The 22,367-nt window shown below is 36.7% G+C and overlaps 1 protein-coding gene and 1 pseudogene across 1 annotated transcript; both read right to left on the reverse strand.

The window, feature by feature from the left end:
* Nucleotides 1-5,207: 5,207 nt before the first annotated feature.
* LOC101720814 (olfactory receptor 4S2-like) lies at nt 5,208-9,467 on the reverse strand. The gene is made up of 3 exons (XM_004874063.4): nt 9,404-9,467; nt 7,634-7,746; nt 5,208-6,203 (listed from the first exon to the last, which is right to left on the reverse strand). Exons 1-3 carry the CDS (start codon nt 9,465-9,467, stop codon nt 5,223-5,225), a joined length of 1,158 nt encoding a protein of 385 aa, XP_004874120.4. The 3' UTR covers nt 5,208-5,222.
* Nucleotides 9,468-15,383: 5,916 nt separating this feature from the next.
* Nucleotides 15,384-16,428, reverse strand: LOC106008577 (olfactory receptor 4P4-like; annotated as a pseudogene).
* Between the last annotated feature and the right edge of the window lie 5,939 nt (nt 16,429-22,367).

Consider the following 22,367-nt stretch of genomic DNA (forward strand, 5'->3'; position numbering starts at 1 on the left):
AGCTCTGACCTTCTGGAACTTCTACTGCCTTTCCAGATCCATCCCACCACGGACATCATAATGCTGTTATCAGGGCTCATTATAACACCCAGGGTTGTGCCTGCTTTAGAAAATGTATCTCTGGACTGAGATACCTGTCCTAAGTTGAAAGAACATCTAACAATTTCCATTTTGATATCTTCATTACACTAGCAAAAGAGCGAGGGGAATTAATGGCAATGTATCTTTTACCTTAATCATTTTAAGTGAAACAAAAAAAAAAACATAAAAGCGAAGCTGTGCCAAAATGTGTACATGTTATGCATCTTAACTCTTTCAATTGAGAACATAGGTTTCTGAGAAATTGCAATTCATTGTAGTTATAAGATTCACATTTCACTAACGGAAGTTACTGTAATTCATTTTTAGTAACTTATTGGTGGTGCATTACAGTAATTAGAATTTTGAAACAGGTGATGCACATTTTCTTCAAACTTAAAAATATTTCCCTGTAGGGGGTGGGGATTTAGCTCAGTGGTTTCGCTGTCTGCTGAGCAAGTGCAAGGACCCAAGTTCGATCCCCGGTACCAAAAAAAAAAAAAGAAAAATTTCCCTGTGATTGTATTTATAACCAAATTTTAAAATTCTTCTTCTTCTTCTTTTTTTTTTGGTAACGGGGATTGAACTCGGGACCTTGTGCTTGAGAGGCAGGCGCCGGAACCACTGAGCTAAATCCTTAGCCCTTAAAATTCTTTATAAGTACACAAAATTTGCTGTTTTGTAAATTTACAGCATGAATCTTATTTTGTCCCCATTTTCCTTCCCTTCCTTCAACCCCTCTACCCTTCCCTATTTACAAAGACTTTGTTTCTGATTTATCCTTTGCTCATATTTTTCTTTTCCCTTCTTTCCTTTCCTATGCCCTTCCCACTTCCCCTTCCCCTTTGACCAGATATATCATGTACAGGTACAAATTCCCAATGATGAATGCCATCATATTGTATAACTAAAATCTACCAATAAACTTAATGAATTAAAAAAATTTACAGCATGAAAATCTATCCAATTTAGGTAAGGCTTTAAAGCTATAAAAGTGTATAAATGAAGACATGGACAACCTTGGTTTGAAATTGTTCATTTTTATTGCATGTGTAATATGTAAATAAGACTGATTTTTAATTTCAATTTTCAAATTTTGCAAATCTATAACCACTCCACACAGATATATCTTCATCATGGGGAAGAATAAGTTCTGTTGGGTTAAGAAGAAAGATAGCCACATGTCTACTTACACATATGCACACTAGGAAGTATGATCATGGCTGTTAATTAATGTGGTCATGGTAATCATTTCACAATGTATGTGTACATCAATTCACTATTTTGTACACATTGAATATAGAAAATATTTAACAGTTATGCCACAATAAAACTCAAAAAGAAAACATGAGTAGGTGGTACACACTGACACTGGAATATAGGCCAATATAATCTTTACCATAAGCAGGCTTTTCCTTCACTTCAACAGGAACTGGTGAACTGGTGCATTGAAGGGACCTCAGATCATCTAATGTCATCCATTAACAGGCATTTACCTGATGACCTGGGCCAGACAGGGTGGTTGAATGTTCACCAACTATTAAATTATAATTTTGAGGACACAGGACTGCTATTTTCTTGTTTTCCACCCTTTTCAGGACAGTGCCCACCAAAAAACTGAATTGTGTACAGTTAAACTCTCATTTTCTCCCAGGGAAACCAGCCAGGAGTGTAAACGTAAGGGATACATTTGCCATAGTGCGATACATATTTTGGCACCAGTCTCTTTTTCATCTAAAAAGACTTAGACATGTGTCCTACTTTTAAAAAGTAGGAAATGTAGAAAGGAAGAAAAGTGATGATGTATGACAAACAGGGGATAAGTAGATCATAACAGGTGCAGTCGGGTTCCTGCTCTCGTGCTGATCTGGCGATGATTGCCTCCTGGGGAGATTACTCAGAAAACTGAAGGTGAGCAGAGATGTGTGTGGCCACGCGATCAGGTGTCTGATCTTGGTGTTTATTGTTAATAAAGCCTGTTGTCAATATGTATATAGGATGCAACCTTCACTCCCAAATTAATTTTGCTTGTGGTGAGAGATCAGTTATCATCTTTCTCTCAATATAAGACAGACCTCTCTTTGTGTGTTTGAACTTGGCTCATGAATTTTTTTAAGCCTTCCCCTAACAATCAACAAGAGAGAAGTGAAGGATTCTACCCAGGCTTGATTACCCTGAGGCTCATTTGTTCCTATGTTTGGCCTATGGAGGGAACAGCAAGGCTGGCTGCTTTGTATTTGGGCATTTAATGCTTATTCATCATGTATGGAACCCAGGTTATATGCTTCTCTTCATGTCACATCTATTCTCTGTAGTTTGAGCTTTTACACTGCTCCTCTCAAAGCACTTTGCACTTAAGTTCTGGAAGATGTATTAATTAAAGAACGTACCTCAGCATCCCCACTTGTAGAATTGGACTGTGTCCTTCTAGGATGGGCAGGGTTAATAATGCTGTGTAAAAAGAATAATAATAATAATGCTGTGTAACAGGCTAGGGTACAGTGCAGTGATGGAGAGATTGCCTACCATGCCCAAGACCCTGGGTTCAATCCTTACCACTGCAGACTAATCGTATTAGTAGTGATAAAAATCATAGTACTAGGTCATTCAAAAGATTCATGGCTTATATAACACGCATTTAATTTTAATTCATGTTTCTTTGGATCATCTTTACCTCATCTCATCTAGGCTTGGCTTGGCTGGGCTTATGTCAAGATTTCAAGGTAGGCTCAGAATTCAACTTAATATTTATTCTTCTCATGTACATATAGATATATTACTTACCCTTTGCTCATTGGATTATATTAATAATCTGTCACTGTATAAGAACAAGACACAGCAGAACAATGACTGAAGGAAGCATCCCCTTTCAGATAACTTGAATGTAGTTAAATTCTAGAACCCCAATGTGCGATAAATATTTTACTTACCTAAAATATGTAAATGAAAACAGGAATGATATATGGTAGAACATGAAAGTTGTGTTTACGTGTTTGTTTGGAACTGCACAGAAATGCAATGATGATATTTTATAATGCTTTAGAAGATAGAAGTATAACCACTGATTAGAAGAAATACCTTCATTATTTCCACTATTAAATAAGCAACTTTCTTTTCAACTTGAAAATGAGAACAATTGTCCTGTTTTTCACCAATGAAGAGCCAGTGTATCATGAAGCACCTTATCTCAGTAAGTCTAAAACTCTATGAGGCTGTAAATCAGGTTGTGATCAAGCATTTGTGGGAGGAAATGCTGTTTTTGATCAGAATTACTTACAATAAAACTGGGAGGAGTTGTCCCAATTCTTATCAATATCTTTCCAAGGTCTTTCTAAATTTTATTGATTTCTAGCTCGCTTGTGTTCTAGGAATGTCAAAAATCACAGAGCCAGGCATGATGGTGCATGCCTATAGTCCTAGCATTGTGGGTGGCAGAAGCAGGGGGATTGCAAATTTGAGCCTAACCTGGGAAATTTAGCAACTTAGTGAGGCTTAACCTCAAAATGAAAAATAAAAGCCCGAGGGATGACACTGTGAAGGTACTGAGTTCAATCCCATATTGCTAAGTGAAATGAATCAGACAATAAGGTAAAATATTGCAGGCTTCTCTAATTCATGGAACACAAAATATAAATAATTTAAATAACAAAAAAGAGAGATGGTAGGAAACAGGGAGGCAGAATCTATGGAGATAATAAGGAATTCCAGGGAGGGAGGAGAGGAGAGTTCAAGAGAAAAGGAGGCAAAAAATGATAAGCTCATGACATGTCTGTGCACCAGTTCCCTAGGATGAGCATAATTATTATGTATTGGAAACATATACTAATGAAGAAATTTTTAAAAATTCCCAGTACTGCAAAATAATCCGAGTTTCCAAACCCAATTTCCAAGATATGCAACTAATTGTATACCAGTTACCAAAGGAGCTTGTTAAGAATAGAACTTTTGTGTATCTCTCAACATTAGCCTAAACTGATAAGAATGTCTTAGAACACATCTTGTTATCTGTGAAAAAATCAAGATGAATCTAATGATCTGCCAAATTCGTAAAAAATTGACCCAGTCCTTGTTTGAAAATTAAACAAAAGAGGTCAAGCAAATGCAAATCTAAACTGGGGAAATCAACATGGATTTGTGTGGTTCCAGGGCAAGATTTATAACATGGTGATAACTTCTAATCTAGATGTTCTGTGGCTTTTAATTTGTTTTTTTTTACCTTTAACTTTTTTACCTCAACATCATAGATCATTTAAGCCCTATAGTTCTTTCAGTGGTTAATGTTTATACTCTACCCCCAACCATAAACACAAAGTCAAGTACAATCTATAGCATAGATAATTAGATTTCTGGAAAAGGAAATGAAACAATGGCAGATACAGTCAGTGATACCTACCGTTGTCTATGAAAAGAAAAGGAATCTTGTGGTGAGGTTCCTAAGGAAGGAGAAATATATCACTAGTAAAAATATCAGTTCACACAAAAAGAAATATTTGTCCACAGTGAAAAGAATACAAATGGCACCTTACAAATGTAAGGAGAATTTTACAGATGAATCCATCCCATCTTCTTTGTGTTTGCGTAAAGAGAACAAATATCACCTTTTCCCCAGGATCAAGGGTGAAAACTAATCTTTTGTATTTTAAGCTCATGCGATCTCTTTCACACTATTTACTTACGTTGGCTCACATTCCAATCTTACTAAATTAGTGTTCTTGTGTTTGGAGAATTTTTATCAGACTAATTTGGTTTGGATGTATTTTTCACGTATTATAATATTTATATCATTTATAAACACTGAAAGTCCAGTATCTACCAGTCATGGTTCTAAACCTTAGAAATGGCCTTCAATACCTCACAGAACACTCTCATTTTTAAAGAACATGGGAGAGGGTAAAAGGAGGAGGAGAAAATAATGATGCTGAGAATAATCATGCTTGAGATTCTGATAATGCACTTCAGGAAATCATCTGATCATAAAATATTACAATAATTATGACATAATAATTTCCCCATTTCTGTAGAATATATCACTTTCTTGAGTATTTTCTTCCAAATCCCGTGAGGTTGTTCCTACTTCTTCACCATACAGAAGAATTAACAAGGCTGAAAAAAATTTAACATCATCCAGGTTTAATTATTTTCAACTATTTGCTATTGGCCTCCCAGAAAACCTTCCTGCTCCACAGTTTCTTCCTTGCGTTCTTTACTTCTGCATTTCTCAAGGTATAAATCAGAGGATTTAACATGGGCATGATAATGGTGTAGAACACAGCCACCATCTTGTCCTCAGAGAAGGTTGTGTCGGGCCGCATGTACATAAAAGTACAGGGACTGAAGAAGATGATGGCCACAGCAATGTGGGTACCACAGGTGGAGAGGGCTTTGAGTATGCCTTTGACAGACTGCTTCCAGGGAGACACCAGGATGACAGTGTAGGAGATGAGCAAGATGATGAAACTCCCCAGGGGGATAGTTCTGCTGTTGGCAGTCACCAAGACACTGACAAGGTAGGTGTCTGTGCAGGTGAGTTTCAACACAGGGTGAGCATCACAAAAGTAGTGATCAATCTCTCTGGGGCCCCAGAAGTGGAATTGAAACACAAGAGCCACTTGGATAATGGAGTGTATGAAACTATCCAGCCATGTTCCCAGCAACAGTTTATCGCATGTCTCCTGGTCCATGATGCTTAGGTAGTGTAGGGGTTTACAAATAGCTACATAGTGATCATAGGCCATGACAGCGAGGATGAAGATCTTGGTGTCACCGAAGAAATGTACCCTAAAGAGTTGCAACATGCACCCCTCATAGGAGATAGTCTTGTTCTCTGCTAATAAGTCAGTGATCATCTTGGGTGCTGTGACTGAAGAGTAGCAAATATCCGCAAAAGACAAAAAGTTGAGGAAGAAGTACATAGGCATCTTAAACAGGTTTCTATGGCAAACTGTCAGCATGATAAGGAAGTTTCCCAGGAGAATGACCATGTAGAAGAACGAAAATACCATGAAGCAAACTTCTTCCACCTCTGTGTTCTGAGAAAGACTCCAGAAAATGAATTCAGTTACATTGTTTAATTTTTGCTTGGAATGAGTCCACGAGACTATGGTCCCAAGAGACAAAGAAATTACCTGCATGACACATAGAAAAGGCTGTTATCATTTATTTCCAACAGGAACAAATAAATATTTGCAGTAGTTGGAATTGGAAAAATGGGTGCTTATCATTGATTGATATGCATACTTAAAAACTTACCATACATGTATTTCTATCTTGTTATTTCAATATTATATCTCTTGTTTCACTTCAGATAAGGAAACAAACTTCAGAGAGATAAAGGTAATCCCTGGACTCTCATGTGCTAGAAAGCATCTCTCCTTTATTACTTTTTAAGGTTTACTGGTCTGTTTCTAAATTTACTTAGTTTGGGTTTTGTATAAGCCACTCTGCTTAATTTTGAAATAACTTCTGTGTAGGGCATATGGCAATGTTTGTACACCCAGGAATGTGTCTTTTATTTTTGATGCAGAAGTGGAAATACATGTTACATTTTCCCTTCTGAATGCTGCCATGGCTGGTGACCACATTCACTCATGGGGCCTCAAGCAACTGACCCCGGGCCATCTTTGTAGGTTCTCGTACTTAGGAAACTTGGATCTCGTGGAAATGAATGTGTGGCTCTTCGTCTGGTTGGATCACAATCAAGATGCAGCCGAGTGTGGTAGAGACCAAATTTACACAAACCCAATTCTAACACTATGATGCTACAGCTTATGTAAATCATTTAACTCATGCGGTTCTTGTCATTTGTGGAAGGATGGAGCTTCGATTTCACTATCACCTTGTCCTATTAGCAGTTATCTCTGTCATGAAAATTAATCACCTGTGTAAGTATAGAATAAACAAAACCCTGATATGGAGGCACAAAAAAATGATGAAGCAACTTTTAAAAATAATGCAGACAAAGCTAGTACTATTTGATTGAAGTGAAAAGAAGTGAAATTAGGCAATTTCTTCATCTACAAATTCAGATTATTTTAGGATTTTTCAAGAATGAATTTGATTTGTTAGTTAAGTATTTATTTGTTAACTGAAACAAAAAAAATAAATAAAAAGAAAAACAATCTGTCCTTTGAGGCTAACATTTCTTCATGTATCCTAGTATTTCTAGTTTCCAGCGGTGTTAGGTCCCTTACTTTGGATGAATTCAATATTTCAAGAAGAGATTGTCACTGAATGATAATTAGAATGAATTTATGAAAGTTAAAATATTTCCTTTAAGTGCATGAATCTTCAATGATGGAGTTTTAGCCACTCCGGTGGGAGTTACTGATGTGCCCTCTACTGATGGGGGTTACTGTTGTAGGGGAAAAGTATACCTGGAATAGTTGCGATTAAAAGGATTTCTAGGTTCTCAAATGAAGCATAAATAAAAATGGTCTCTCTGGCTACAGCCGTCCACCTGAGAACACATTCCCTAAAGATCTACTAAGTTTAAAGTTTGCTGCCACTGAGCTCTGTGCTTTCAGTTAGCTCTCTGCAGCAACACCGTGCCCAGTACTTCCAGCTCTGGGGAAACTGTCAGGCTGTGTTCCATCGGGTCTGTCATTTCAGGTCTTCCTGTTCTTGTGCATGATAGAATAATGATAATACCAGTGATAGTCACAGCAATAGCTATAATAAAATTCAGATTCAGAATCAAGCACATACACCTGATTTTACATGCTTTTTCTTCCTTGCTTTTGCTACTGACAAAAAATATATTTCTCTGCTGAGAGAGCCCTTCAATGTAAGGAAGCTCAAATCATAGAGCATTTATGCAACCGTTATGTATATTGCTTGGTCCTCTTCTAGAACAGACCATTTACACACAAGCCTTGGAATGATTCCCCTCCTGTCTGAAACGTAAGGCCCCAGTACACTCTTATTGATCCTTAAACCAAGACACATCTCAAAGATCCCTTCCTCCCCTTCCTGAGAATTTCAAAAGTGTGGTGATTTACTATTCTTTGAAATATGTAGCATTGCCTTATTCAGGTTTATGCCACCTTATCCCATATTCACATATAGAAACACTTTCTCTTACCATCATAAGTCCATCCTGCTTTTCCTCAGAAAATAATATATAACAATTGTATTACAAGTGCACAGAAGCTACCAATGTAACAGAATTTTTTTTCCCACAAGCATTCTGTATTAGTTTTAGAAGAAAAACGATTCTCACCAGTATTTTTCAGGGCTTGAATTTGCTTTATTTATCTATCTCTTCCTTAGATAATGGGGGGTTAGCTGTCCAAAACAAATTAAGATTGATACCTGTGGAGTTGCTTGGTGAATAATTACTACCAGACAACCCCTCAACGCTAAACTCAAAGGCTGGTTTGTTCCTTAGTTCTCTCACCATCTGAATTCTGCCATTTCACAGTACCTTGGGTAATAAATGCTCCTTTTTTTTTTTTTTTTTTTTTTTTACTTCTTATAGGGTCTATTTAAAGACAATGAAGCAACCAGATAATAACCTTAGGGAAAGCTGTTCCCCAAAGTCTTCCTCCATAGTTACTCCAAGTTGCAAACCTAACAATATGCTTTAATTTTCAGTGCTTGTTCAATTAAAAATGTATTGATAAATACAACCATACATTAAAGACAATAAATTCTGAGAACATAATCCTAAACTGAAGCAATTTAGCAAACAGAAGTAATTATTTTGTGATTTCATAATTTGTCCCTTGAATCGATGTACTCTAATATGCATGCTAAATAGCATATATGTATCTAATATTAGATATTAAAATATCTATTTGCATGTTATTGATTGAATTTAATTCTTCTACTCTTTTTAATGTTCTGGAATAGGATGAATTCAATTACGCAATTGGGACCCTGTGCTCTTCAGACTAATTGAAGCTATGTCAGTTTCTGCAGCAAAAAGATGGGATAAAGTGAAGGAGAAGTTCGGGTCTGGCTGGGTCAAGTACGCCGCACTCCGGTCTCTTGAGCATGCTCAGAGACAAAAAACAGAGTTGAGCAAGCTCACTCCAGTGTGTAGAAACTAGATCAAGTCGACCATACCTCTTCACTCTTTGGGTCGTGACTCCTTCGCCTCGCCCAGACGATCACCTCATACGGTTTAAAATAAATTTAACTATGTTCTCCATTGTGTATAATTATACCTCTTTCCATCCAATTAAATTATGCCAAGGCTAAAGCTGTTATAACTTCGCCTATGTAATTGCCCTTTTATTTCACTATATAAGCTTGTGTAGTTCCTCAATAAAGCGGAAGAGTTCCAGAAACCTCCCCGGAGTCGGCTGGTGACTCTTCACCTTACCCTCCCGGTCCGGGCTCCCGAACGTAGGTCTGCTAGTGGGCTTGCGGACAACAATAAAGTTCATTTCTGTATTGTATTTTGAATAGTGATCTTGGCTTTAATTCCTTTGCTTCTTGACTGCAAACTAATACAGTGGTACCTCAGTTCACAAATTAATTTGTTCCATGATTCTGGGGAAGATGGCTGAGTTCATGTTCATCACCTGATGCGTCACTGGATGTGAAGTTCACAATCGGAAGTAAAATTTTGCCAAAGCTTCTGTTTGCTAATAGAATTGTTCATGAACAAAAGCATTCATGAACAGAGGCATTACTGTACACTCTTGACCACATAGTTCCTCTCTTTTTCATGTCCTGTTCTTCTTGTTTCCTTTCTGTTCACCCTTACATTTTTTTATTTTTCCCTTCTTAACTTTATATTATCTTTTTTTTTCTTCATATAACATTCAAAATATCAAAGAGTTTGCTCACACTCCCACTACCTATGATTATCAGAGGAAATGAGTCCATCATACAGAGCCTGGACAGGAGGAGAAATATGCTGAGGCTTCTGGAAGTTCTCACATGATTAAGTTTTTGTAATAGTTCCTACTGATGCCACAACAAATCCCACAAACTTAGAGGCTTAAATCAATACAAATTTACTACCTTAGAGTTCTAGAGGTCAGCAATCTAAATTTGGTCTCATTAGGACAAAATTATAGCATTGGAACCATTGCATCCTTCTAAAGCTTTCTGGGGAAAACCTCATTCCTTCATTCTTCCAGCTACCTCCCTAAGTGTGGCCTTCCTTCCACCTTTAAAGTCAGCAGTGTAAGATCTTTAAGGGTCTCTGTGGCTTTTACTTCCTCTTTGGTCTCCCTCTCCTCTTTTAAGAAGGCTTGTGAATGCAATGGGCCAAACTGAATGATGCAGAATAACATTTCTGATTTAAGACCATTTTATTAGGAAACTTGATTTTATCTGCAAACTGAGTATCTCCCTGTATCATGTAACAAAGCACACTGACAGCTTCTATGGATTTGGTCATGGACGTTTAGAGGAAATCTATTTTGCTAAGCACAAGCTGAATGTTTGGAAACATCAGTTCACCTCCATTTTCCCACTTTTCAAGATACACTTATTTTTTGTACTGGGGATTGAACTCAGGTCCTTGCAGTTGTGAGGCAGGCAGTGGAACTACTGAGCTAAATCTCTGGCCCCTCAAGATACACTTTAATATCCAGGAGATATATAGAAATTAGTTCTAAAAAGTGAAAAATGTTAAATATAAAGAATGCAATATTAATGTCCAGATCTTATACATAAACATAGGAGCAAGGAAATGCTGTCAGGTGCAACATCTTGAATGGAAAAAGACAGTTACATGTATGTGATAGCTGAATGACAGTAAAGTAATAAAGAATATTATGAAGTAAAGTACATATACAGAAAATTGCACAGATGCAAAAGCACCACTCAGTTAAACATAGAAGGTGACCACTCTGTGAATCCAGTGTCAAAGAACAGACTATTTCAGCACACCAGACACCTACCTAGTGATCCCTTTTAGTCACTGGGGTTTTCTCCATCCATAAACTTCACTTGTTTCTGCATGCATACTGTTTATATTGTGATAAAATGCTGACTAAACAAGACTTATTCATGGCATATAGATTGTGTCCTTGAATTAGGTGAAAGATAATTACAAACAGGTGCAATAGATGGTGAGCTAAATAGAGACATCCTGAAAGGAAGTTCCACATCTTTGAAAAAGAAGAAGAAATTTTAGAAAGTCAGAATTTATTTGATGCATTTATGGTTTAAATTTTAAAAAAAAGTCCTACATGGCCATGCTCTGGGGTCTTGGCTACCAGCTGATGGGCTCTGGAAGGTGATTGAACTATGAAGGTTGTAACCTCATCAGCAGATTAATTACATTATGCCATTATCAGTAAGTGATGGAAACGTAGTAGATGGAGCTTACCTGAAGACTGTGCATCATGGAGGCAAAACCCTGATGACTTTATATTGTTCCTACCCTGTCTTCATTAGATCTTGCTTTGTCGGCTTCCATCCACCATACTCTGACAAGCTTTGCTCCACCCCTCTCTTCCACCATGGTAAACTGCCTCACCACAGGTCAAGAAGCAATAAAGCCAGACAGTCATGATCTGAAAACTTTGAAACCATAAGCCAAAATAAATATTTCCCCTGTAAGTTGTTTATCTCAGGTAATTTGTCACAGTAGCAGAAAGCTAAGACAGAAAATTGGTACTCAGAAGTCATGCAACTGCTGTGACTATATCTGACAATGTGGTTCAGAAACCTTTGGTGTTGGCTTGTAGGAGATTGGAAATGTTTGGAGACGCAGCCAGTGAAGCCCTGGAATGCCAGACAAAAAGCTCAATAAGCAATATGGGTGCCATCTCAGAAGACAAGAATGCTGATAGGAATACTGTCTTAGTCACTTTTCTCATTGCCAGGAGAAAATACCCAATACCCAAAGTTAAAGGAGGAAAGGTTTGTTTCAGTCACCTGACTCCAAGGCAGGATTGCATGCCAGAGGAGATTGGTAGAGGAGAAACAGTCCATGGCAGGGTAGACAGGAGGCAGCAAGCAACAAGCCTCCCTTTCCCTTCTATCCTATCCAGGCTACAAGCCTATTGGGTGGTGTCACTCACACCCAAGGTGGGTCTTTTCATTGTTTATACCCACTACTATGATAAACCAATTAGTACCACACATCCTTATAATCCCAGTATTACACACCCTAGATCCAGCCACTTCGGAAGAGCCCTACCTATAACTGCATGAAGCTTTGGAGTGAACATCTAGATACAAGACATAACAAGTACAGACAGTAAGACTTGGCTCATTAGGTTTTTGATAAGAATGAAAACTCTATTAGGAAAGTAGAAGAGATAATTTATATTACATTCTGGCAAAGTGCTTGTCTACATTTTGTCCATGTCCTGAGACTTTGTGTGAAGGTGAATTAAAAGGCATTATGCTTGTCTGGTGAAGAGAAATTCAAGATAATAGCTAGATTTCCAGTGAAAATATGGAACAAAAGTGAAGTAGAATATCTGAAAAACTTGTCGTTTGGATAGAAAAGAAGCACATGTAAAGCTGAGGCTCAAAGATTGTGGTTGCTGAATAAATAAGTGCTGTTAAAAAGAAACCAAGTACTTTGTGCCAGGACAATGGGAAAGGTGCCTTGAGAGCAGACCCCACTCCTGGTACAAATCTGTATTGGTCAGGCTTCTTTAGAGACACAGAACCAATAAACAGATATAATTATTAAAGGTGACTCATTAGATAGGCCTACAGGATCAGAGTCTGGACAGTCCCACAATGGCCATCTGCAAGCAGAGAGCCAGAAAAACCAGTACCTGCTCAGTTTAAGAAGTGGGAGACTTCATAAAAGAAGAAACCATGTTGTAGCCACATTTGCAGGCTGATGGGCTTAGTCTATGTCAAGAGACTAAGAAATGGGAGTGTGATGTCCGTGTATGATGACAGCAACAAAAGTCACACCCATTCAAGAAGAATCAAGCTTGCAAATATTGGCTGGCTTCCTCCTTCTGATTTTGTTCCATCTGGATCTCCTGCCTTTGAGTGATCCCACCCACATTCAAGGAAGGTCTTTCCTTCTCAGTTCACTAACCAATTTTATCAATCTTGTCAATCTTATCTTACTATTCTGTTTTGAGTTATTAATATCTAAATTTCAGTTACCTGATTGTTAGAAAATGTATACTATATTTTATATATCAAGTTTCTCAGTAAAATATCCTTTGTTCATTTCTTGATTTTATTTTAATTGTTTTCTAATGGTTTAGAAAATTTGAAGGCTTATTTTACTATTTACAATTAAAAGGAGAAGAGGTTTATTTCAGCTCAAAATTTCAGTCCATGGTCAGCGAGTTCCAAAGCAGAAACAAGATAGCAGAGCTGCCTGGCAGAGGGAAAGCCATGCAGCTTGGAAGCAGAGGGTAGGGAGTAGCCAGAGATAAGTATTCTGTATACTCTTCCAGGTCAGGACCCATGCTGATCAGGCCCCAGCTCCTGAGAGTACATTCTGCTATGAAATTCACCAGTGCATAAGTTCACTGATGAATGCAGCACCCCATGATCCAATCATCTTACATAAGCCTCAAATCTGAATACAGGAGAACTTTGTGGGACATTCTTGATGTAAACCATGACATAAGGTTATATGGACAAAAGTAAATATTTCCTCCCATTTTTAATCTTCTAGGTAGGCAGATTTATTCCAGTTATGCTAAAAATAAAATCCCCTCTGAAGATCTTACTTTCTATACTGTGTGTCTGAGAATTTGTATGCACCTGTGTGTGTGTGTGTGTGTGTGTGTGTGTGTGTGTGTGTGTGTATTGGGAGATGGGATCTGCTATCAGCGTGAACACACAGCATTTTTTTTTTTTTTTTGTACCTGTGATCAAACTCGGGTCCTTGTACTTGCGTAGCAGGCAGCAAAACAACTGAGCTAAATCCCCAGACCAAGCATGGGTTTTTAATGTGGGATTCTTTCCCTTACTGGGAATGAATAAAGTCAAATTTTTCTTTCCTTGAATGTAAATTCAGAATTTACTATTAAACTTAACCTGGCAATGAACTCCAACTGCTACCGTTAAGATCCTATTTAACAAAATTTCCTATTAGAGATTACCTATTTGCTAATCTACCTAACATAACCTAATAAGACATGCCTAGGAGAATTATTTTATTTACATATTTTAAGCTCCATTGTATAAATGACTGTTTTCAGAGTTTTTTTATATCTATGATTTACAGGCAGCTATATCATATTGCATGTCTCATTGCATAGATACTAGAAGTGCCAGGAAATTTCACTTATTTTAAGCCTTTTATCACACTCAACCTGGTGTTTTCTATGAATAATAATAATAATTATTATTATTTTTTTGGTACTGGAGATCGAACTCTGGTCCTTGTGCTTGAGCAGCAGGTGGCGAAACTACTGAGCTAAATCCCCGGCTTATGTATTTTGAATAATTATTTCTTTTTAAACTTTGATGTATTATATTATATAACAGTACTATATAAAGGAAAGGTATTGAAATGAGTAATTATTTTCTCAAAACATTTTCTTATTTACAGTACAATGAGGAAACAATAGAGGACATATAATGTATTCAATGAGACATGATTCAAAATGTGAAAGCAGCAAAATACACAAAGTCCCTGGGTAGAAACTGCACAAATGTGTAGTCACAAAAGAAGAGAAAAATGCTTGACTGTGTAATAATAAATCAGATACTACACATTAATAAAAAAAATCACATCATTCACAAGCCTGAAAAAAGACTCTCACAAACATAATAATGGAAGAGACAGACCCAAAAGAGAATAATCTGTATCAGTCTTATTTTACAAATTACAGGAACAGGTAAAACTAATTGATTTTAAAGATGATTATGGTTAAATTTGGGATATATTAATTATTCAGAGACATGAGGTGGACTCCTGGGATACTCATAACTTCTGTTCTTACTCATGTTGCTGATTATATGATAGTGCTTAGTTTGAAAAAATTCATAAACTACACATTAGTGCTATATGCATTTTTCTGTATTGTCATGTATTTCAGTAATTAGCTTTAAAAATTGAAGGCAATATTTTATTCAGTTAAAGCACTTAATTTTAAGACACTGAAGTGTAAAATCTATTTCTTTTTTTCAGGATAATATTATATAATCATTTATTTTTAAAATAAATTTGGTAATTTCATAATGTGTGTATAATCTTAATAATTAAGCAAGTTTTATGGGAGTATGAATAAGAAAAATCCTTAATCTACTGATGGGGTTGCAATATAGAAACATAAAGCAACAGAAAAAATATTTTTAGTGTTTGCCCATTTACATATCTAAACAACAGCAGGTAGGCGAGAATGGTTTCATTAGCGCTGTGTCTCATGGAACCATGGCATGAAAAGCAGAAAAAATTCAGAAATTTACTTGTTTTTCAGTAGGATTTGGTGAAACCAAACTTGTCTCATGGCATTCTTCATCTCCATGTTCCTCAGTGTGTAGATCAGAGGGTTGAACATGGGAGCAATGATGGTGTAGAAAAGAGCAAACACTTTATCTTCTGGGAACTTTGTGGCTGGTCTGATGTAGATGAATAATGCAGGTGTGAAAAACAGGACCACAACAGTTATATGAGAACTGCAGGTGGAAAGTGCTTTGCTGCGGCTCTCCACAGAGCATGCTTTTAAGGCGTACAGTATGAAAAAGTAAGAACATCAAGACAAGAAAGGTCACCAAAGAAATTAAACCTGAATTAGCAATGACTAAGAATCCTATTGTGTGTGGGTCCATGCAGGCCAATTTCAGCAAAGGATACACATGGCAGAAGTAGTGGTCTGTCTAATTGGGCCCACAGAATGGTAAGAAGATGGTGAGGAGGAACTGACTGGCAGAGTGCAGAAATCCCCCAGAACAACAGGCTATGATGATCCAGTTACACTGCTGCCTGCTCATGATTACAGGGCAGTGCAGTGGCCTGCAGATGGCCACGTAACAGTTATAGGCCATCCCTATGAGGATGAAGATCTGGACGCCTCCAAATAAATGGGTGGTAAATGGGTGGTAAATGGGTGGATGCAGTTGCTGTAGGAAATAATCTTCCTTTCAGTCAGTAAGTCACTCATTAGCTTGCGTGTCACCGTGGATGTATAACAAAGGTCAGAGAGCGAGAGATAATTGAGGAAGAAATAAATGGATTGGTCAATTAGCTGTGTGCATGTGATAGCCATCATTATGAGCACATTTCCCAACCAAATAGCAACGCAGCAAAATAAAAATAATACAAAGCAAAAGATTTCAATGTTCTTCTTGTGGGAGAGTCCCAGGAGAATAAATACAGTGATATTATGTCCCTTTTCCATGGTCTGGTGGAGACAAAAAAAAAAATACATCACCTGAAATGACACAATTCATGAACATACAAGTGTTTCTTGAATAGTGCAATGAATATATTTTATTTGAGGAACTAACTAGATTCAATTTACTTCATTCAAGGATCCTAGAGAAAACTGAACCACCAAATAACTTAATAAATAAATTTTTTAAAAGGCTCTGCACTGAAGAATATTATTCTAAAGTTTGCTCATAATGCAGGCTATTATATTTGATAAGTCAAATACCTTTTAATATTGTGATCAAAGGTATACATTTTTCTAAATTTGTCTAATTCAATCATTTTTTCCAATTCCATGAACTTTCCAGACAGAAATGTGGTTCATATGCAGACAAATTGGAACATAGTCTGTATTCTTTGCACCATATGATACTAGGCCTTTGTCTTGTGTCAATTATCTCATTTATTTGAGCACAAATAAAGAAAGTGAGAAAACATGCCTTATCTTTAATTCGTGCCATTGTGACATTCACAATAAAATATGACATTTCTTTGTAATTTCTAGACATATTTGTATATATCATTTAAATAATGGTATGAATAGTAGTTGTCTAATGCTATATAAATATCAGGGAAAGAGTTCAGTAGATTTTGAGCAAATACAACAACGTTTAACAATATTAAAGTATTTTGAGCCCGATACTCTCAGTCAACCTCTCAATTTCTTTCTTTATCAGGGAGAGATTTTAATTTTAAGTCAAAGAAATATGTGAATGGTGTGACTCTCATAATCAATCTGTAAACATTGTATCAAATCAATAGGATTTGATTACCTAAAGTCCATCCATAGCAATGTGTGGTAACTTGACCTAGAGTTAAGATGTTACAGTTGCAGATGTTGCTAAAAAGATGACACTGAATTATTTCTATCAATTTTTGTTTTTATAATTTTAAGTTAAAATGTTTACAATTAATTCTTAACAAATCACCTTAAAATGCATGCCCTTTGATAACACACATTCTAAGCCCTACCCTCATACTTTGTCTCTTGGTGAAATCTTACTAAATTTCCTCCACTACTCCTCATTACCAGTGATTAAGCTAATATTCTTACCCAAACAATAAATAATCACTTTTTAGCAGAAACCGAATTTAAAAATAAAACACATTCTTTTCCATGAGAATTAGATGAATGTCACCTTTTTTGAGAAATAGGTTATGATCTTCCCCAACTCAGGCCACTACAATACATACTTTACCAGTAAATAAGAAAAAATATTTTACTTTTTTGGATAAAATGATAAGATTGAATATAATAATGTTTGGATTTTTCTAAAAATGATTTGACATGCATTTCTGTGTTCATAAACATAATCATATATAAACACAATTTAAAATCTATCTGAAAAATACTGCTTCATGCATTTCATTCATAGGAAGAGTATCAAATGAAATTAAAACTCTGAGTAAGGGTAAGAGTTTTCTCATCAATTCTAGTAAATTGATTTGTCTTCATTTGTTGAGTTCCCTAAAAATATTACTTGGATTTCGAGTTGCCTTGAGCAGAAGAGTATGGCTGATGCTTAATTTCTCTACCTGATAATTTTCCTATTTGATTGAGACTTCCCACCCACAATATTCCATGATTAACTGTTAGAATTTTAAAATTTTACCAGTAAAAATCTATTCTTTATGATTTGGGTCAATTTCTGGTCACATGGCATAATCTAGCCACTAGTTTCAGATGTGATTTTTGAAAACTTTGATATTTTATTTGAGAAAGAGCTTTTACTTTATTTGAAATGTAACAAAATACATCTTACTCTGTAAAATTAGTGATTGGTACTGAGGCTCAACTTTGACAATAGACGGGAAAGATCATTCAACAGGATGCAGTGATGGATGAATGTTGTTATACTAATAGTAATGCAACACAAAGAAAAATAAATGAAATATATTTTAGACTTATGTAGGTGAAGGAATTCGTACATATTTACATAACCAATATATAGCAAGCTAACCAAGCCTTAAAGGCTGAGTTTTTTCTGCCCTTTTACAGAGGAGTTCACAAGCATCTCAACATGTCCTTTAAAAAGTTAAAAAAAAACTAAAGCACTGAATAAATTCGACACTAAACCTCTTTCTCCTCCACTGAAGTTGCACACATGTCTGAATATATCACAGAAAGCCAAGAAACCTGGATTTCCATCATTGCCCCACTTTAGCCATTCGAAGAAAGGTTAGGCAATCTCTAGATAAAAACCACAACCAAATCACTTCAGGCTTCTTAAATGTGTACACCAACCCTGGAACCCTGGAACAGAGCACACACTTTTGAGGGAGTGATTTCTCTTTTATTCTCCAAACATGGGCAATGATGCTGCATTCTAGGCTATTGTTCATGTAAGAAAAATAAATAGGAGAAAAGAGATTGGAGTTCACATCCCACCAGTCTCATTTCTTAATGTGTGAGCTTATACTCTCAGTTTATGCACATGTCTCTGTAGAATGCATGTAAGACAGTCCTCAACTGTCTCTAAGAATCCTTCACAGAATGATGTTCTTTTCAGATATCAAATCACATTCTTAAAGTTCTACTCCCTCCCTACCTAGTGTTGGAGTACCAACTCCCCTTTTTCATGTGAAGTCCCCCAATAAACTAAGCAAAATTATTTAATTTGATCTGAATTTTCTAGAATATGCTCTTTCACTTTCAATGAGAATTCAAGACTTCCTTGAACTTCATGCTGTCTTAATCGAAAATCTCTTAGTGTATAGAATTTTAATAGAGGCTATTTAAAAATGAACTACTAGTTAATCTGTTTGTTTAGTGAAGGAATAAAAAAATTTTCAACAAACATAATATAAATTAATGGTAAGAGAAAGAAATAATTTACTCATATGTTTTGTATCTATTTTAAATTACTATCACTCTTATTTAAATTATTTCATATTTACATTCATATTTGAATTATTTCCTTGCAATTTATTTTTTTCATTATTTACTTAGTTTTTCAATTTTCATTTTTTCATTAGTACATATTTGTGGTAGGTAATGATCACATTTCTTGTGTGGAGTTGGTACCTGTACAGAACTCATTTTTTGCAGCACAGTCATTGCTACTGAGGTTTCTTTTGTTTCCCCCAAACTTATGCATGAATTAACACAAAACCCACTGTGTTTTAGTAACTGATTTCATCTATCACAAAATTCCCACTATTTTAGTAATTGCTGTCTTCTATCACATCGCCACAGTAAAAAACTGATGGGCAGTCACGTCATAGGAAAAAAGTTAAAGGCAAGAGTATTTTTTTTTCAGAAACTAGTTAAATATTGGTCTCCCTAGAATAAAATTATTTGTGAGCATTTTCACACTCAAATGCCAAGTAAATATTGGGTAAATATTGCACTCTAAAGGTACATTTTTATGCCTCTGAAAGCATTGTTTATGCACTGAAACTTAATTATTTATATATGCCCAAGTAATCAACTCACCAGTTAGCACCCTTTTAGAACCAGGTTACCAGCACAGTTCCATGACTGGATTATAAACACCCTGCAGAAGACATACCTAGGGAGAATGTCTCTTAAATCCCATTGACTGGAAACATTTTGGATGACCAAGTTAGGCTGCTCATGCAATTTGAGTTTCTTTTCCCCTTCTCTGTAATGTGAGGAGAAAGCTAAAGTTCCGGGCTTTATATTAAGAAATGATCTCCCTCAATCCTGCATAGCATCTATTTTGTTCTCTGGGGAAGAAGTGTGTTTGTGAATGTGCACTTTTATGCACTTCTGTTTAATGTAAATTGTCTTAAAATTACAAACATGTAGAACTTTCTGCTTTATCACTTTGAGTTCTCAAAATGCTCACTAAAGTATTTAACAATAAACTCAAAGATTCTGTAATTTTTCTAGTCTGAATAAATGAGCAAACCTTTTTTACATTATTCAAGGCCGTGAATGGAGTTATATTTCAATATAGTGTGAGAATGAATTTAAAATTTAAAATGTCTGTACTCCTGAAAGTGTAAATAAGGATTAAAAGGCATAACAGAAAAAGTGAAATAGGAAGAAAAGGTCCAAAGGAGAAGGGGAAATGGGAGGGGTTGAGGAAAGGAAAGAAAGGAATGGAATCGGTATGAGAAAAGGAAAAAATGGAAACAAAGTCTTTGTAAACAGGGAGGGGTGGAGGGGTTGAAGGAAGGGCAGGGGAAGGGGGAAAAATAAAAACCAAGATATATCACGGAAAGGTACAAATTCCCATGATGAATGTCATTACATTGTATACATAACTTGTACTAATAAATTCAATAAAAAATGCTTGTTCTGATTTTTTGAAGGAAGAGATTGCTTTGAAATTAATTTGAAAGAGGAGAGAATAGAAATCATAATAAAATCCTGAAATCTGATTCATGAGTCAGCAGACTGACCTACAGGTAAGTAAATTGAATAAATGACAAAAATTTCCCATCCAAGAAAAATCTGGTACTTTATGGTTTCACAGCTGAATTCTACCACATGCTTAGAAAACAAATGATACAAACCCTTCTCAAAAATCTGAAAACTTTGAAGACAGATACACATTCTATGAAGCCAGCATTATTCTGATATCAAAGAAAGACAAAGACACTGCAAGAAAAAATTTCAGACCAACATCCTTGCTGAGTGTAGTGTGTAAAAATCCTCAACAGATTCCTAACAAGCAGAATTCAACAGCACAACAAAAGATGATTCAGTATAGTAAAGTGAATTTTATCCCATAGATTCAAGCATAGTTCAACATATACAAGGTTATAAATGTGATGCATCATATTTAAGAAATTAAGGTTAAAACATTATCATTTCAATAGATGCAGAAAATGCATTTGACAAGGTCCAACATCCTTGCATGATAAAAACTATAAAAAATAGGAATAGAAGGAAATTGCCTTAATACAACAAAGGCCATCTACAAAAAAAATCCCTCAGCTAATATTATATGCAAAAGTGAGAAGGTGAAAATCTAAAAAGTTCTTTGTAAGATCATGAATGAGGTAAGGGTGATCATGCTGGTCATTTCTATTCAAGAAGGATCTAGAACCTGGATCTACAGTGTGGTATTAAGTCTCAGATAACAGAATCTTGCCTGGCTAAAGGACATGCTGGGGTGGGCCTGCATCCTGAGTCTGCAGGAACAGACCTCCTGGACACTGTGCCCCTCTGGCTGGGGGCCACAAGAATAGCCTGAAACTCTGGCTATGCCAATGTTACAGGTGGCAAAGAGCACAGATTTGTGAAGGCCCTTACCTGATTCTTGATTTTACAAGGAAGATGCTCTGTCACCTGCATTCTCAGGCACTTTGTTATCTGAAAACTAGCTCCGTGAGGACTTTCCTGGATTCTGGATCCATGAGTGCAGGTTAATCTTATGTCTGCTGGTGTTGGTATATTGTTTGAGCTTAGGGGTCCCAACCCAGTGTGGGGGTGAGCCTAGAGTCTTGGAAGCCGAGGGCCTCCTTGGCACTCGATGAGTCTGAATCCTTCATGCACAGAGCAAAACCTGATGACTTGGGGTAAAGGGTGATCCTATTGCTACGATTGCCTGAAGACCGATTCTGCGGTGGCTTCCTGTGGCCTCTGGGATTAGCCTAACGCTGAGCTGGACCTGGACCCTGGGAACTGGAGTTGCTGACTGGATTAGAAGAGGGATTAAAGGCTTTGTGCGTAGATACCAGCCTGGGCCCTAGGATCACAGAGGCCGGTAAAGTCCTGGACAGGCCTGGATGCTTAGTCTTCAGGTTCTAGTCTGGTGTCTGGGGCCATGGAGCTCTCCTAGGTGCTGAACTCTCCTGGGGCGGGCCCAGCCTGGGGTCCCAGGCAAAGTCTGCTGTCCAGTTTCCCTGCACTAACATGTGCAGGGTGACTGCCGTACCGCCTAGGGTTAGGGGAGAGTGATGTAGGTGTTGTATAACTGCCTCTTCTACACCTTTTGATGTCGTTTTCTTATTTCCATAGCCTCTGTATTTCCAACAGGAAAGGAACAATAATAGATGTGTGAAGAGCTCCTAGGGGCGAAACATCCACAGAGCAGATCCA

The sequence above is a fragment of the Heterocephalus glaber genome, unplaced genomic scaffold, assembly GCF_053883595.1.
Source record: "Heterocephalus glaber isolate CG9 unplaced genomic scaffold, H.glaber_assembly_v1.0 deba00000896, whole genome shotgun sequence".
Lineage (NCBI taxonomy): Eukaryota > Metazoa > Chordata > Mammalia > Rodentia > Bathyergidae > Heterocephalus > Heterocephalus glaber.

Coding starts and splice junctions, on each gene's coding strand:
- LOC101720814 (XM_004874063.4), bottom strand. CDS start 9,467: ATGAACTTTATTGTTGTCCGCAAGCCCACTAGCAGACCTACGTTCGGG. Junction 7,747..9,403: donor CGGGAGCCCGGACCGGGAGG/GTAAGGTGAAGA, acceptor ATTTTATTATAG/CTATTGCTGTGACTATCACT. Junction 6,204..7,633: donor CAGTTTCCCCAGAGCTGGAA/GTACTGGGCACG, acceptor TGTGTCATGCAG/GTAATTTCTTTGTCTCTTGG.